The 17,500-nt window shown below is 44.0% G+C and overlaps 1 protein-coding gene across 2 annotated transcripts in view; it reads left to right on the top strand.

Moving 5' to 3' along the window:
- Window positions 1-17,500, top strand: part of mcoln1b (mucolipin TRP cation channel 1b) — a 68,555-nt gene that overhangs the window by 18,006 nt on the left and 33,049 nt on the right. For both annotated transcript variants that reach the window (XM_061885413.1, XM_061885411.1), the window contains exons 2-5: window positions 4,807-5,036; window positions 5,894-6,055; window positions 8,807-8,963; window positions 11,555-11,636. In XM_061885413.1, the coding sequence (XP_061741397.1) occupies window positions 4,807-5,036; window positions 5,894-6,055; window positions 8,807-8,963; window positions 11,555-11,636 (631 nt within the window). The remainder of the gene's footprint in view (window positions 1-4,806; window positions 5,037-5,893; window positions 6,056-8,806; window positions 8,964-11,554; window positions 11,637-17,500) is intronic.

Raw genomic sequence — 17,500 nt, 5'->3', positions numbered from 1 at the left:
CCCAGCAATTTCAATAGGGCCCTTGCGGGACCCTTCATTGCTGCTCGAGCCCTAAATAGAGCAAAAAAAGTATAATTTGGAGGAAACAAAATAGGTTTATACTAATTAATAATAACATGTTTGTTTTGAAATAGATGTATACATTATTATGCCTTTTTAAAGAAAATATATGCATCATCACAGATTATGCAAACGATATGATGACGTCATGCTGACCGCACCCCCACTGCTGCAATCTAGGGGAAACCCTGCACTGCACTGTATATATACATGACAATCAAGGGATAAGTGGTAGAAAATGGATGGATGGAAGTTGGTACACGAACATTTATGTCACTTTGACCTTTATTGAAAGCTCTTCTTGGCAAAAAATGATGGAATCATATGAAAAGTGGGGCATAAGAAAACCAAGTGGGATGTCCGTTAATTGCTATGACTTACTGCAGACCGCTGAAGTATCTGGCTTGTGCAAGCCAATGATACAAAAACAATGAAAACTGAGCATAATTGCCCTGTTGATACTTGTGTATTAGGTCTTTTGCCAGGTTCTTAAGGTAGGGGTGCCCATGACGTCAACGGCGAGCTACCGGTCGATGGCGGAGGGTGTGTCAGTCCGTCGGCAGCCAGGCATTAAAAAAATAGACCTGAAAATAAGCGATCATCAATCTTCACCATGACGTCACTTTCGTCCCTTGATTGACATTCACGGCACCCGAGGGTCTTGTGTGGTGACTCTGGCTGCAGCCAGATCATTATTAAGAAAAAACGACCGACAGGAAGGCGAGAAACACGTTTTTATTTCAACAGACTATCGCCCCGTACCTGCCGTTAAAACCCTGTGTCATGGCTGGCTACACCAGTCTGTGCCTTTTTATGTTTGGTTTTGTTGGTGTTCTTCTGTGTTTAGTGCTTGTTCCTGTTCCTTGGTGGCACTTCCTGTTGTGTTGTTTTTTTCATAACTACTTTACACATGCCTTCAAGCACTTTTCACCTCATTTCTTTTCTGTTGGTGATTAAGACTATTTAAGACAGGGGGCCCATTACGTCGATCGCAAGCTACCGGTCATCGCAGAGGGTGTGTCAGTCGATGTCAAGCCAGGCATTAAAAAGTAGACATAAAAATGAGCAATCATCACTCTTCACCAAGACTTCACTTTCGTCAGTTGTTTGACATTCTCGGCAACCGAGGATCTTGTGAGATGACGCTGGCTACTGCAAGCTCATTATTAAGAAAAAAATCACTTACAGGACGGAGAGAAACACTTTTTATTTGAACAGACTCTTGGGCCGTACCTGCTGTCAAAACTCTAAAGACCGACTGCACAGTTCCTGTCTTCACCATAAAAGACCGGTTTCATCCTGCCTGTGCTAACAAAATAAGAGTCTCAGAAATCTGGCGTGCACAAGCTAGCAAGCTACGGAGTTTGATGCCAATGTATTTCTCCCCCGCCCTCAGCGACCACTCCCTCTCCTCTTTCGCCCACACACTCACTGCTGCGGGCCACACACACATATGCTACTCTCATAACAAAGTGTTTAAAAAGAAGTATGCAAGTTGGACAAATGAGATGCCAAATCCAACCACTTTCATGTGGTATTGGACAGAAAGGAGGACTTTTTTTCTCCTCCATTTGAAAATGTGGACGTTATCTTTACTATTGTCTGATTCCAATCAATGCAAGTCATCAGAATCAGGTAATACACCAACTTATATTCTTGTCTTCATGAAAGAAAGGAATCTATATGTGTTAAACATGCTTGATTTATCATTAAACACCTTTAACTTGTTAACAAAACTATCTCTTTCATATATATATATATATATATATATATATATATATATATATATATATATATATACACACACATTTATATATATATATATGTATATATGTATGTATGTATGTATGTATATGTATATATATATGTGTGTGTGTGTATATATATATGTGTATATATATGTATATATATATGTGTGTGTGTGTGTGAATGTTTGTATGTATTCATGTGTTTGTATATATATATATATATATATATATATATATATATATATATATATATATATATATATATACATATATATATATATATATATATATATATATATATGATTGTAAGATACATCCTCAGATGCACTGGGACACATCCTCAGTGATGTGCCTGAGATCACTGGGGGTTTCGGGTCTTTCAACATCATACCCCCTCCTTCAGGTGACCCAGCCAGGGTTGATCAGACCCCAGTTTGTGTCCCAGTAGCATTGGCCCAAAGTTTACTCCTCCTGAGCCAAAGCCATCTAGAGGCTCTCTCTGCTGCCTCCTTGGTAGCTTTGATGGCTTTCCTTTTCCCATCACCTGTGATGCCAAGTAGTGTAAATACCTTACACAGTGAACTGCCAGCAAAGCCTCTACACCCCACTTCAATGGGCTCACAGCGTGCCCTCCAGCCTCCTCTGCGGCATTGCTCGACTAGCTCCTGGTACTTTGACCGCTTTCGCTCGTTTGCTTCCTCTATGCGATCCTCCCAAGGAACTGTCAGCTCTATCAGTAGCACCTGCCGTGAAGATACTGATGTCAGCAAGATGTCTGGCCTTAACGAAGTTGTGACGTATTCTGGAAACTTGAGCTGCTTGCCCAAGTCCACTGGAAGATCCCAGTCCAATGCTGAGGTGAGGAGACCGGCTGCTGGTTTAGGCTGTGACTGTGGATGCTCTCCAGCCCTGACAAAGGCAATTCTCCTCTTGCCAAGTTGTTGTTTGCTGCTGTTGTTTTTGGCCACGGCTTTAGCTATGGCTTCAGCAACGGTCTTCAGCACTTGGTCATGCCACCAGCGGTTGCGGCCCTCCCCCAGAGCTTTAGAGCAGCTGCTTAGGATGTGCTCCAGCGAGCCTATACTGGAGCACAGCACACATGCTGGAGAGTCATTCATGCCCCAGGGATGGAGATTGGCTGGGCTAGGTAGGACGTCGTAGACAGCTTGAACCAAGAACTTAATGTGCTGAGGTTCAGCCAACCTGATCTCAGACCAGGTCACCCTCCTCTCCAGTGCACCATCCCACCTTATCCATGCTCCTTGCTGCCGCATACCCACCATCCTGCTGGTTCGCTCCTCCTCAACTTCTGCACGTACCTCCTTCAGGACTAGCTGGCGTTTTTCTTTACCCCGTGCCTTCTTATAGTGAGGTTGGGGGAAGGATCCCAGCCCAGCACGGCCTGTAGCCACCGTGCCCACCAGGGTCCTGTATCTCATCCGAGACTCAGCTACCTTCAGGCTTTCCTGAGCCCTCCACTTCCTGCCAGTTCCCACCACGATGCCTGCTAATGCCACTTTAGAGTCCTTGGAGTCACGATAGAGCAAAGCCTCTCGAGTGCGAGAGACCCTGAACTCCTCGTCCAGGCTACTAAAATGGAGCTGGAGCTTGTTGGTCTTCCCATACATTGCTGTACTGCACAGGCTGCGTGGAAAGCCCATCCATCGGCGGAGGTAGCTGCTGATCTTCCTCTCCAGAGTCTCCACTGTTGACAGAGAAACCTCATACAACAATAGAGGCCAGAGACGCCATGCTGGTAAATCCACGCTTTAAACCGGCCAGGTAAGCCAGACTTGTCTACAGCCGATTACCACGTCTCCAGTTCCTTGATGGTCGTTTGGATTGGTGCAGTATCCTTGAGACTACCGTCAAAGATCTTGCCCAGCCTCTTGACCGGTTTCTCGGTGATATATATATATATAGGCGCCGATCTACATTTTTGCCAGGAGGTGCTCGGTGTGTGTGTATTAGTGTTGTTTCAATACCAATATTTTGGTACCGGTACCAAAAGTATTTTGGTACTTTTCTAAATAAAGGGGACCACAAAAAATGTCATTATTGACGTTATTTTAACAAAAATCTTATGGTACATTAATCATGTTTTTTTTTTTTGCAATTTTGTCCTTAAATAAAACAGTGAAAAACGTGTCTTTTAGTAGTAAGTAAACAAACGAAGGCTCCTAATTAGTCTGCTGACATATGCAGTAACATATTGTGTCATTTATCTACCTACTATTTTGTCAACATTATGAGGAACTGGTTGAAAATTATTAATGTACGTGTTAATTTACTGTTAATATCTGCTTTTTTTTGTTTCAACATGTTCTATCTACACTTTTGTTAGAATGTAATAATAATTTATTCTTCTGTTGTTTGATACTTTACGTTAGTTTTGGATGATAGCAAAAATTTGGGTGTCAATCCAATACCAAGTAGTTACAGGATCCTACTCAAAGTCCTCATGTGTCCAGGGACATATTTCCTGAGTATATAAACTTAATACAAATTTAAAAAACGATCAAAGATTTTGTGGTGTTAAAAAAAATCGATGTAATCATAGTCGTATCAACTAGATACGCTATTGTACGTGCTATCATTACAGTGTAGATCCACCAATGGCGTTTGTTTATATTGTAGTCTCCCAGAAGAGTTGGTGCTGCATGGAATTCTAGGAATTTGTTCTGTAGTGTTTATGTTGCAGTCCAAATAATCTTCCAAAATGTGTTTGTCGTTGTTAAGTGTTGTTTCACTATATGGCACATGTTTATGACAGTATTGGCATTGTTCATACTGCCACCCTTTGTGTGACATGTATGGCTGTTGAGTAAGTATCCCCTTCATCCGTTGGTTGGCAGTGTGTTTAAAGTCAAGATGATTGTGTCGTTATTTTAATAATAAAGCCTTGGTTAGATTGTGTCAATTATAGATCTGATTTGTGACTCTTTTATCCTGTGAAACGGACCAAATAAAAGAATGTCTTGGCCATCTTCTCTTTCAGAGAAGGACAGACTTCTTTCCTCCACGGCCGACAACGGGTCTCAGGACCTTCTCGGGGCTAGTCTTGTGAGCGCCGACCTCCGCCGGCTGCAGGAGCAGGAGGAGGAAGAGTCCCTGAGGAGGAAGCTGAAGTATTTCTTCATGAGCCCGTGCGACAAGTACCACGCCAAGGGACGCAAGCCCTTCAAGCTGGGCCTGCAGCTGCTCAAAATCGTCATCGTCACAGTGCAGGTAAGGCCGCATTGGCCGGTTTAGATACTCCAAATCCTTCCTTCATGCTCAGAAAATGTCCTACATGCAACCTATACAGCTAATTTCCGGGCTATATATATTCCTGTGCTTTGAACCCTGCGGTTTAGAAAACAATGCGGCTTATTCATGGATTTTTCTTCGCTGACAGTCAAAATGTACAATGTTTTTTTTTTTTTTAAAAACAAGGAAATATACTGAATAGGTGTTGTTGTTTGGGAGTGATTGATTAGAGATAAAAGTGTTTTGAGTTTAAAGCTCTGTCACAGAACCTATTAATCCCGTAAATTGAGGTACTACTGTATGCAAATAACATTGATTTTATCTAAAGTCCCATCACGGATATTTTGTCGGAGTCTCCCCACTCATCTTTTCGCTGCTGTATTCATTAACTTGATCACTGACTAACTGTTTGGACATGACTAATGAGATATTTTTGTGATCAATCACATGCGTCAAAATGATATTGTAAATGGTAAATGGGTTACACTTGTATAGCGCTTTTCTACCTTCAAGGTACTCAAAGCGCTTTGACACTATTTCCACATTCACCCATTCACACACACATTCACACACTGATGGCGGGAGCTGCCATGCACGACGGCTCTAACCGGGACCTATCAGGAGCAAGGGTGAAGTGTCGTGGTCAAGGACACAACGGATGTGACGAGGTTGGTAGAAGGTGGGGATCGAACCAGGAGCCCTCAGGTTGCTGGCACGGCCACTTTTCCAACCGCTCCACGCCATGACACCGCCTACCACTTTTTGCTGCTCTCTTATTTTGCTTTCAGTCGAGTCTTTCTGTGTTTATCGTTTGTTTTATTCTTCTGGCCTTTCAGCTGGTGCTCTTTGGCCTGAGCAACCAGATGGTTGTGACGTTCAAAGAGGAAAACACAGCGGCGTTCAAACATCTCTTTCTGAGGGGTTACCATGACAACACTCCTCAGGCGGTCCACACGCAAAAGGAACTGTACGGCCACATCAACTTTACCATTGAGCAGGTAGGAACACTTGCTTTGTATTTTTAATTACTTTACTGCAATGGTTTTGCAAAACTATACAATATTATGTCTTTTTAATACTGCCTTTTAAAAAAAAAAAAAAAAAAAATGCATATATTTAGAAAAAAACACTCCCATCTCTTTACTTTGATGCATACGTCCGTACATATATATACACACATACTTGTCAGGACCTTAAAGGGAACTTTAGCCCAAGACAGTGAGTAAAATGATAATATTTAATATAAAGTGAAGGCACACTCACAAGGAGAGGAGAAAAACAAAGGAAGGCGAGTGCAACAGTTAAGGCACAAGTCACGGAACTTCTTTTTTGGAGGGAAATAGACGGTCACTTGTCGGAGCCACTGTGTCAAACATGTTAAAGAACTGGTTTAGCTCATTGGCCCTCTCTTTGTCTCCGTCCACCCCCCTACCCCCCGACGGTTTGAGGCCGGTGATGGTCTGCATACCTCTCCAAACCGCCTTCATGTTGTTGTCCTTCAGCTTCCCTTCCAGCTTCCTCCTGTAGTTCTCCTTGGCCTCCTTTCGTTTGGTCTTCAGCAGCACCTGAACTCTTTTCACCTCTTCCATGTTACCAGCAAATGGATTCAAGACGTAAAAAGGGAAAAAAATAAAGAACATATGCAGGTCAGTTATCATGGGAGGGTGGCCAAACAGTGGCCTCGGTCGCGTGACACCGAAGTCAGCGGGGGAAAGTCGGTCGAAAGTGACGTCGCCGCAGTTGGCGAGGGGGATTCTAGCAGTTATGTGAAGGCTCCAAAACGCAGAAGTCAAAAGTGGCGCTGCTGCTGGCGAGCAGGACACCCGCACTGTGGAAGATGTCGAGAAATAAGTACGGGACGGCGGGCGCCGGACAGGCGCCTCTGTGGCAGATGAACGGGCCGCTGGGCTGCAGGTGAAGGTGAAGTTGTCGGAAGATCCACCAGAAGCAGAGGTGGTGTCGGACCCACTAGAGGCGTGACTGGAAGCGGCGTCGAACCCACTGGAGAAGCTGGTGACATCATCGGACCCACAGGAGGAGCTGGTGACATTGTCGGTCCCACTGGAAGAGCTGGTGACATCTTCGGACCCACTGGAGGAGCTGGTGACATTGTCAGTCCCACTGGAAGAGCTGGTGATATCTTCGGACCCACTGGAGGAGCTGGTGACATTGTCGGTCACACTGGAGGACCTGGTGACATCTTCGGACTCACTGGAAAAACTGGTGCCATTGTCAATCCCACTGGAGGATCTGGTGGCAGCGTCAATCCCACTGGAGAAGCTGGTGGAAGTGTCGATTCCACTGGAGGAGCTGGTGGCAATGTCGGTCCCATTAAAGGAGTTGGTGGCAATGTTAGTCTCCCAGGATGAGCTGGTGGTATTGACAGTCCCACTGGAGACGCTGATGGCATTGTCGGTCCTAATGGAGGAGCTGGTGACATTGTCTGTCCCACTGGAGGAGCTGGTGGCATTGTGAATCCCACTGGAGGAGCTGGTGGCATCGTTGGACCCACTAGAGGAGCTAGTGGCATTGTTGGTCCCACTGGAGGAGCTGGTAGCATTGTCGTTCCAAATGGAGGAGCTGGTGACATTGTTGGTCCCATTGGTGGAGCTGGTGGCATTTTCGGTCCCACTGGAGGAGCTGGTGACATTGTCAATCCCACTGGAGGAGCTAGTGGCATTGTCGGTCCCACTGGAGGAGCTAGTGACATAGTCGGATCCACTGGAGGAGCTGGTTACATTGTCGGTCCCACTGGAGAAGCTGGTGACATTTTCGGACCCACAGGAGGAGCTGGTGACATCTTCGGACACACTGGACGAACTGGTGACATTGTCAATCCCACTGGAGGAGCAGGTGGCAGCGTCAATCCCACTTAAGGAGCTGGTGGCAATGTCGGTCGCACTGGAGGAGCTGGTGGTATTGTCGGTCACACTGGAGACGCTGGTGGCATTGTCTGTCCAAATTTAGGAGCTGGTGAAATTGTCTGTCCCACTGGAGGAGCTGGTGGCAGCGTCAATCCCACTGGAGGAGCCGGTGGCAATGTCGGTCACACTGGAGGAGTTGGTGGTATTGTCGGTCCCACTGGAGACGCTGGTGGCATTGTCTGTCCAAATTTAGGAGCTGGTGACGTTGTCTGTCCCACTGGAGGAGCTGGTGGAACTTTCTGTCCAAATTTAGGGGCTGGTGACATTGTCTGTCCCACTGGAGGAGCTGATGGTACTGTCAATCCCACTGGAGGAGCTGGTGGCATCGTTGTACCCACTAGAGGAGCTGGTGGCATCGTCGGTCCCACTGGAGGAGCTAGTGGCATTGTCTGATCCATTAGAAGCCCCACTGGAGATGGCGTCTACGGCGTTTCTGATGCCGTCCAAAAGAGTCATAAGACTATGACAATACTCCTAATACAATATCGTTTCACTATCTTTATCAAAGATTTTTCCATTTCTACTATCTGTGTCAGGAGGGCTGGCTAGGATTTTATATTAAGTGCTCCGGTCTCTTTCCAAGTCTTTGTTTTTCTGTTTAATTGCAGTGATTCTGAATCTATTAAATAGATGAATATGTGCTGGTTTCAGTTTTCTTAAATATCCATATTTTATGCATATTTTCAATGCCATGTCGGCACTATTAAAATGCATTTTTGATCATAACATTCCCCTGCACTATGATTGAATGGAGGCCTGTTAATGAGTTGTTAGACATAGAAACATGGAATGTCCTTCACCTTCTCATATCCATCGCTCTCACAGTACCTCGCTCTCCCCGAGATCTCTCTGGGACAGTATGCCTACGTACCAGGTGTCGGGGGAAATGGAAGTGCGCTCCTCCTGTGCCAGAGGTACTACAAGAGGGCCACCATCATTCCTGTCAATGAAACCTTCGACATCGATCCTCATATTCTCACTGGTAAGATGGCCTGAATAGTTGTGCAACATAGCAGCGTCACAGTTGGTTTTTATTTGCTATTTTAGTTTACTTTGTTAAATGACTTGAAAGGAGAAAATTGTAATTGTCAAACACATTTTTGCCATGCACCACTCATCATAAACATTATTTTGGATTTAACGGAACCAAGACTATTTCTGCACAAAATATTAACGTCTTATTGTTGTTTTAAAGGTGACGTAGTGTAATATTTAATAAAAATGCATGGCCAATATTTGATTTATAAGGTTCCAATTCGATTATTATTTGCTTCGATTAGATTTGCACTGTGTGTGTGTGTGTGTGTGTGTGTGTGTGTGTGTGTGTGTGTGTATATATATATATATATATATATATATATATATATATATATATATATATATATATATATACACACACACACATATATATATATATATATGTGTGTGTATATATATATATATATATATATATATATATATATATATATATAATATGTGTGTGTGTACATATTATATCAATATAATGGAAATGTAATTGTGGAAGACTTGCCCTTCCGGGTTCTTCGGATCACCGAAATGCCGGGCTCTTTAAGGGTTTATGACAATGTTTTATAATTCAGTAAATTGTCTTTTCTGGGGCTTTTCAGCAATTGTCCCTTCTGTCAGTTTTGCTCTCGCTCGTCCTCCACCACCAATCCCCTCTCCTTCCCGGCTGCTGCCTTTAACAGAGCGAGTGGTGATTAGACAAACACGCCCAGTTGGGCCAGCTACGCACCTGTCGCTGATCTCGAAGCCGGTCCTAGCACACCCCGCTTTGCTGCAGGTCCACAGGCCACGCCCCCACATACCTACACCCCAGACTCAGGCCGGGACGGCAATAATTAATATAATAAATATTAAGAGTATGTGAAAGTTCAACTTATACCTTGTTTACTTCCGTGACAACCTCCTTAAAGTTTTGTAATTAATCAGACATATTAAGCAGCTGTTACAGTGCGGATGTTCTCCCGAAATGTGTTTGTCATTCTTGTTTGGTGTGGGTTCACAGTGTGGCGCATATTAGTAAGAGTGTTAAAGTTGTTTATATCACAACCCTCAGTGTAACCTGTATGGCTGTTGAACAAGTATGCCTTGCAGTCGCTTGCATGTTGAGTCAGCAGTCGCACATTAGACGTGGCAGGCCGGCACTCAGATGGCATAGTATTAAAGCGGACGCGACGACATAGTTGAGAGAAGGTTTAAGGACGCATGCGGCTCCGGAGCCGCGGGTTGCCGACCCCTGGTCTAATCCATCCAACAGGGCATCACAACAAAATTGGGCATAATAATGTGTTCATTTCACAACTGTATATCTCGGTATGCGTTGATATCAGAATCGGTAATTAAGAGTTGGACAATTTCGGATATTGGCAAAAAAGCTATTATCGGACATCTCTAGATGTAAAATTGAAACTGTTATTGTGCAGTGACATTTTTTATAATATCCACAAAGTTCAGTGACCAGTTTATGTGTGACCATGTCTGTTGACATTTTGTGTTAGTTGGATTTTTTAGTTTTTTTGCACTATGACTAAGGAAGGTTATTTGATTTGGATCATACAAGTAAATGCTGCATAATCAGAGCATATTTATTGGCTATTGGTCTGAATCACATTTTCCTCTAGATCCGACGTTATTTTGCGGCCCCCACTTTAATATGAAAGTTTAATGTTAGTGGGGCCCGCAAGTTTTATATGAATGCCGTTTGACAGCGTTGTTATTTGCGTCCAAAATGGCTCTTTCAACGTTCTGGGTTGCCTACTCCTGCATTAGTGGAAAAGCGGGAAATGAGTCAAAGCAACAGAGACGTTGCCATGGAGACGAGGGTTTTCTTACATGCCTGGCTGCAGTCACACCGCGACACCAGTCTGTCAGTAATAACAGACCCTGATAACCTGGACCAATTCAAACCGTTAATTGTTTTGTTTATTGTTGAATTTGCATTGCCTCACACGATGAACACTACATATATTTCTATATGACGCCGGATAACACTCTGTGAGCAGTCACTTTTTTGCGCTCGCTATCCTGGTACTTTCCCGGCTATTATCCACCGACTGCCGTGTTGCTGTAGGGAGGAAAAGTGGAACGACACACATTGCACAAGGGATAGAATTTGAAACGTTATTATACAACTAGACATGCTGAGAAGTATGCAACATTTTTTTTTCAATATATTTTCTTTTGGCCCAGCCTCACCCAAACTCTGCATCCATTGGCCCCCAGGTAAATTGAGTTTGAGACCCCTGCTCTAGAAAGTGTGAAACTGGCAGCATCAGAGTCAGTTTTTTGAAATGCATGCCAACTTCCTGCGGGTAAGATTCCTTAATAAACTCCATGACGTTTTTGCGGGCCAAAGGTCGTTACGCCCCTGACATCTAATAATGTGATCATTATCTTGAGAATCGAGCAACACTTACATGGAAGCCATGAAACTGTTTCAGCCTTATGTTTTAAAGGAAGTGGAGTTTGAGCTTCACATGACGTGGAAAAAGTGACCCAGCTGTGTGGTTTTAACTCAGCCACATGTTCTCTGCTTCCTCATTGATCCAGAGTGCACTGGAGTCAGCCCGCAGACTCACGGTTCCGCTGGAGGAGACGGCGACTACAGGAACTTCACTCTCAACTTTTACAAGTTAGACACCACTTTATGTTTGTATTCGGGCTGCACAATGAATCAAATTTGAATCAAGATCACGATTTTGAATGGCCACGATTCAATGAGGGTGATCAGGCTGATTTTGGCGTATGTCAGTATCAGCCTTTATTTTTTTTTATTTTTAACAACTACAACATAAGTTCTTCAGCCGATACAATATATACACTTATGATACCAGCATTTATTATATAAACAAGTAAAGTTTATACCGGACAATTCTACAAACTTGATGGCTGGCTCACATCGTGGTCACTCCGTGATCACGTACGACCGCCAGACACTTCTGGATGTGGACATATCGGGCCGTTTTGGACTGATAGACGCATGCTTGCTAGACCTGCTAACTAGCATGGGAATACTTTGTCGGCTACATCCAGCGGCCTGTGAAGCAGCGGAGTACAGTAGCATCGGGGGCCGTCTACGGAGCAGACGCCAGCGGTGTGATCGGAAACGCGGATGCCGAGCGGGGCTAAAAACAAAGCAGAAGGCTAATCCCCACAGAACACCACTTCCCTCCATCCTGAAGCCGGATTTAAATGGAAGATGCGAGACTACTGGTCTGGTTAAGGAGTCAGTTAAATTAGAACAAGTTTTTTCTGCTTTGATTGTTTCAGAGTTGGACATGCGTTGTACTGAGGTGGCAAACTATGATGCGTTCAGTTTATCAAAGCAACAAACATCCATCCATCCATTTTTCTACTGCTTATTCCCTTTCGGGGTCGCGGGGGGCGCTGGCGCCTATCTCAGCTACAATCGGGCGGAAGGCAGGGTACACCCTGGACAAGTCGCCACCTCATCGCAGGGCCAACACAGATAGACAGACAACATTCACACTCACATTCACACACTAGGGCCAATTTAGTGTTGCCAATTAACCTATCCCCAGGTGCATGTCTTTGGAAGTGGGAGGAAGCCGGAGTACCCGGAGGGAACCCACGCATTCACGGGGAGAACATGCAAACTCCACACAGAAAGATCCCGAGCCTGGATTTGAACCCAGGACTGCAGGACCTTCGTATTGTGAGGCAGACGCACTAACCCCTCTGCCACTGTGAAGTCCAAGCAACAAACAAACAATCGGAAAATTCCCGTCGTATCAATTCCTAGATATGGTCGTAATTATACTAAATGCACTGGGCATAATAAACACAACATTATTAATATTGCTACTACGGATAATTTGATCAAAAATTCCCTAAAACCGCCCACTACCTATAATATAGGTTTTTTAAACATAAGATCATTGTCTCCCAAAACGTTGTTAGTTAATGAGATCATTAGAGACAACAATCTTAACGTCATCGGTCTCAGCGAAACCTGGCTTAAACCAAACGACTTTTTTGCGCTAAATGAGGCATGTCCTCCTAACTTTACACACGCGCACATTGCCCGTCCCCTTAAAAGGGGTGGGGGGTCGCACTAATATACAACGAAAACTTTAACCATAGTCCTAACATAAATAATAAATATAAATCGTTTGAGGTGCTTACTATGAGGTCTGTCACACCGCTGCCTCTACACCTGGCTGTTATCTACCGCCCCCCAGGGCCCTATTCGGACTTTATCAATGAATTCTCAGAGTTCGTTGCTGATCTAGTGACGCACGCCGATAACATAATTCTAATGGGGGACTTTAATATCCATATGAATACCCCATCGGACCCACCGTGCGTAGCGCTCCAGACTATAATTCATAGCTGTGGTCTTACACAAATAATAAATGAACCCACGCATCGCAACGGTAATACAATAGACCTAGTGCTTGTCAGGGGTATCACCGTTTCCAAAGTTACGATACTCCCGTATACTAAAGTATTGTCCGATCATTACCTTATAAAATTCGAGGTTCAGACGCATGTTCGTCAAACTAATAATAATAATAACTGCTATAACAGCCGCAAAATTAATACGGCCACAACGACAACTCTTGCTGGCCTACTGCCCTCGGTAATGGCACCATTCCCAAAGTATGTGGGCTCTATTGATAACCTCACTAAAAACTTTAACGACGCCCTGCGCGAAACCATTGATAACATAGCACCGCTAAAGTTAAAAAAGGTTCCAAAAAAGCGTACCCCGTGGTTTACAGAAGAAACTAGAGCTCAGAAATTATTATGTAGAAAGCTGGAACGCAAATGGCGCACGACTAAACTTGAGGTGCACCATCAAGCATGGAGTGATGGTTTAATAACATATAAACGCATGCTTACCTTAGCTAAAGCTAAATATTACTCAAATCTCATCCACCATAATAAAAACGATCCTAAATTTTTGTTTAGTACGGTAGCATCGCTAACCCAACAAGGGACCCCGTCCAGTAGCTCCACCCACTCAGCTGATGACTTTATGCAATTCTTTAGTAAGAAAATTGAAGTCATTAGAAAGGAGATTAAAGACAATGTGTCCCAGCTACAACTGGGTTCTATTAACACAGATACGACTGTATATACGGCGAATACTGCCCTCCAGAATAGTTTCTCTCGTTTTGAGGAAATAACATTAGAGGAATTGTTACAACGTGTAAATGGAATAAAACAAACAACATGTTTACTTGACCCTCTTCCTGGGAAACTGATCAAGGAGCTCTTTGTATTATTAGGTCCATCAGTGCTAAATATTATAAACTTATCACTTTCCTCGGGCACTGTTCCCCTAGCATTCAAAAACGCGGTTATTCATCCTCTTCTTAAAAGACCTAACCTCGATCCTGACCTCATGGTAAACTACCGACCGGTGTTTCACCTTCCATTTATTTAAAAAGTCCTCGAAAAAATTGTTGTGGGGCAGTTAAATGAACACTTAGCGTCTAACAATCTATGTGAAACCTTTCATTCCGGTTTCAGGGCAAATCACTCTACGGATACAGCCCTCGCAAAAATGACTAATGATCTATTGCTAACGATGGATTCTGATGCGTCATCTATGTTGCTGCTCCTCGATCTTAGCGCTGCTTTCGATACCGTCGATCATAATATTTTATTAGAACGTATCAAAACACGAATTGGTATGTCAGACTTAGCCCTGTCTTGGTTTAACTCTTATCTTACTGATAGGATGCAGTGCGTCTCCGATAACAATTTGACCTCGGACTATGTTAAGGTAACGTGTGGAGTTCCCCAGTGTTCGGTCCTTGGCCCTGCACTCTTCAGCATCTACATGCTGCCGCTAGGTGACATCATACGCAAATACCGTGGTAGCTTTCACTGTTATGCTGATGACACCCAACTCTACATGCCCCTAAAGCTGACCAACACGCCGGATTGTAGTCAGCAGGAGGCGTTTCTTAATGAAATTAAACAATGGATGTCCGCTAACTTTTTGCAACTCAACGCCAAAAAAACGGAAATGCTGATTATCGGTCCTGCTAGACACCGACCTCTATTTAATAATACAACTCTAACATTTGACAACCAAATAATTAAACAAGGCGACACGGTAAAGAATCTGGGTATTATCTTCGACCCAACTCTCTCCTTTGAGTCACACATTAAAAGCGTTACTAAAACGGCCTTCTTTCATCTCCGTAATATCGCTAAAATTCGCTCCATTCTGTCCACTAAAGGCGCTGAGATCATTATCCATGCGTTTGTTACGTCTCGCCTCGACTACTGTAACGTATTATTTTCGGGTCTCCCCATGTCTAGCATTAAAAGATTACAGTTGGTAGAAAATGTGGCTGCTAGACTTTTGACAAGAACAAGAAAGTTTGATCACATTACGCCTGTACTGGCTCACCTGCACTGGCTTCCTGTGCACTTAAGATGTGACTTTAAGGTTTTACTACTCACATATAAAATACTACATGGTCTAGCTCCATCCTATCTTGACGATTGTATTGTACCATATGTCCCGGCAAGAAATCTGCGTTCAAAGGACTCCGGCTTATTAGTGATTCCCAAAGCCCAAAAAAAGTCTGTGGGCTATAGAGCGTTTTCATTTCGGGCTCCAGTACTCTGGAATGCCCTCCCGGTAACAGTTCAAGATGCCACCTCAGTAGAAGCATTTAAGTCTCACCTTAAAACTCATTTGTATACTCTAGCCTTTAAATAGACTCCCTTTGTAGACCAGTTGATCTGCCGTTTCTTTTCTTTTTTTCTCCTATGTCCCACTCTCCCTTGTGGAGGGGGTCCGGTCCGATCCGGTGGCCATGTACTGCTTGCCTGTGTATCGGCTGGGGACATCTCTGCGCTGCTGATTCGCCTCCGCTTGGGATGTTTTCCTGCTGGCTCCGCTGTGAACGGGACTCTCGCTGCTGTGTCGGATCCGCTTTGGACTGGCATCTCGCGACTGTGTGGATCCAATATGGATTGAACTTTCACAGTATCATGTTAGACCCGCTCGACATCCATTGCTTTCGTCCTCTCCAAGGTTCTCATGGTCATCATTATCACCGACGTCCCACTGGGTCATCATTGTCACCGACGTCCCACTGGGTGTGAGTTTTCCTTGCCCTTATGTGGGCCTACCGAGGATGTGGTAGTGGTTTGTGTTGTGGTTTGTGCAGCCCTTTGAGACACTAGTGTTTTAGGGCTATATAAGTAAACATTGATTGATTGATTGAAAGTAAATACCTTAGTAATAACTACTGCTCACGCATCAACCTTTTTGCCCTGTATTAAAAAGTTCTCTTTTGAGGAGATTCCAATTTATTTATTTTTTAATTTTATTTTTCCGTATATTAGGCGGACTGTCAATTTTTGAGAAAGTTAAATGATTTCAAGTGCGCCTTTTGGTCAGAAAAATGTGTTTTCCCTAAAACTTAGTGGGTTCGGCTATAGTTCGGAAAACACGCTATTTGACTGCCACTATGGATGCGAGGATTGCTGACTTAGCAGCAGGGTAGCACTGCGGAGGGACTTTAGCCGCTAGCGAGAATGCTACATGCATTGAGGACATGTTTGTTTGTGTGCCGCTATCAAATTTGCGGGACACAACTAGAACGTGTCATCACGATATAACGATTGAAAGCTCTTTGCCAAATGTATATCACTTATATCGTCTGTAGGACTAACAAAAGGCATCATGGTTGAGATGTTAGTTGTAATAATGAACAAAAATACAAATATTTGTTTTTAAATAATCTTATTTAGCCTTTTTATTGGACTATTTCATTACACATTCACATGCTTCCCTTACACTGAAAGGTTTACCTGTAACATAATAAAACATTACAATCCCCAAAATCCTTAACTTTATCAATCAATCAATGTTTATTTATATAGCCCTAAATCACAAATGTCTCAAAGGACTGTACAAACCACTACGACTACGACATCCTCGGAAGAACCGACATAAGGCTAAGGAAAACTCACACCCAGTGGGACGCCAGTGACAATGATGACTATGAGAACCTTGGAGAGGACCTCAAATGTGGGCAACCCCCCCCCACCCCCCTCTAGGGGACCGAAAGCAATGGATGTCGAGCGGGTCTAACATGATACTGTGAAAGTTCAATCCATAGTGGCTCCAAGACAGCAGCGAGAGTCCCGTCCACAGGAAACCATAACAAGCGGAGTCGGATCAGCATCGTAGAGATGTCTCCAACCGATACACAGGCGAGCGGTTCATCCTGGGTCCCGACGAGCGGTCCATCCTGGGTCTCGACTCTGGAGAGCCAGTACTTCATCCATGGTCATCGGACCGGACCCCCTCCACAAGGGAGGGGGGGGGACAGAGGAGAAAAAGAAAAGTAGCGGCAGATCAACTGGTCTATAAAGGAGGTCTATTTAAAGACTAGAATATACAAATGAGTTTTAACGTGAGACTTAAATGCTTTCTACTGAGGTAGCATCTCGAACTGTTACCGGGAGGGCATTCCAGAGTACTGGAGCCCGAACGAA

The sequence above is a fragment of the Nerophis ophidion genome, linkage group LG23 (assembly GCF_033978795.1).
Source record: "Nerophis ophidion isolate RoL-2023_Sa linkage group LG23, RoL_Noph_v1.0, whole genome shotgun sequence".
Classification (NCBI taxonomy): domain Eukaryota; kingdom Metazoa; phylum Chordata; class Actinopteri; order Syngnathiformes; family Syngnathidae; genus Nerophis; species Nerophis ophidion.
This window is presented reverse-complemented; position numbering and strand designations above follow the sequence as displayed.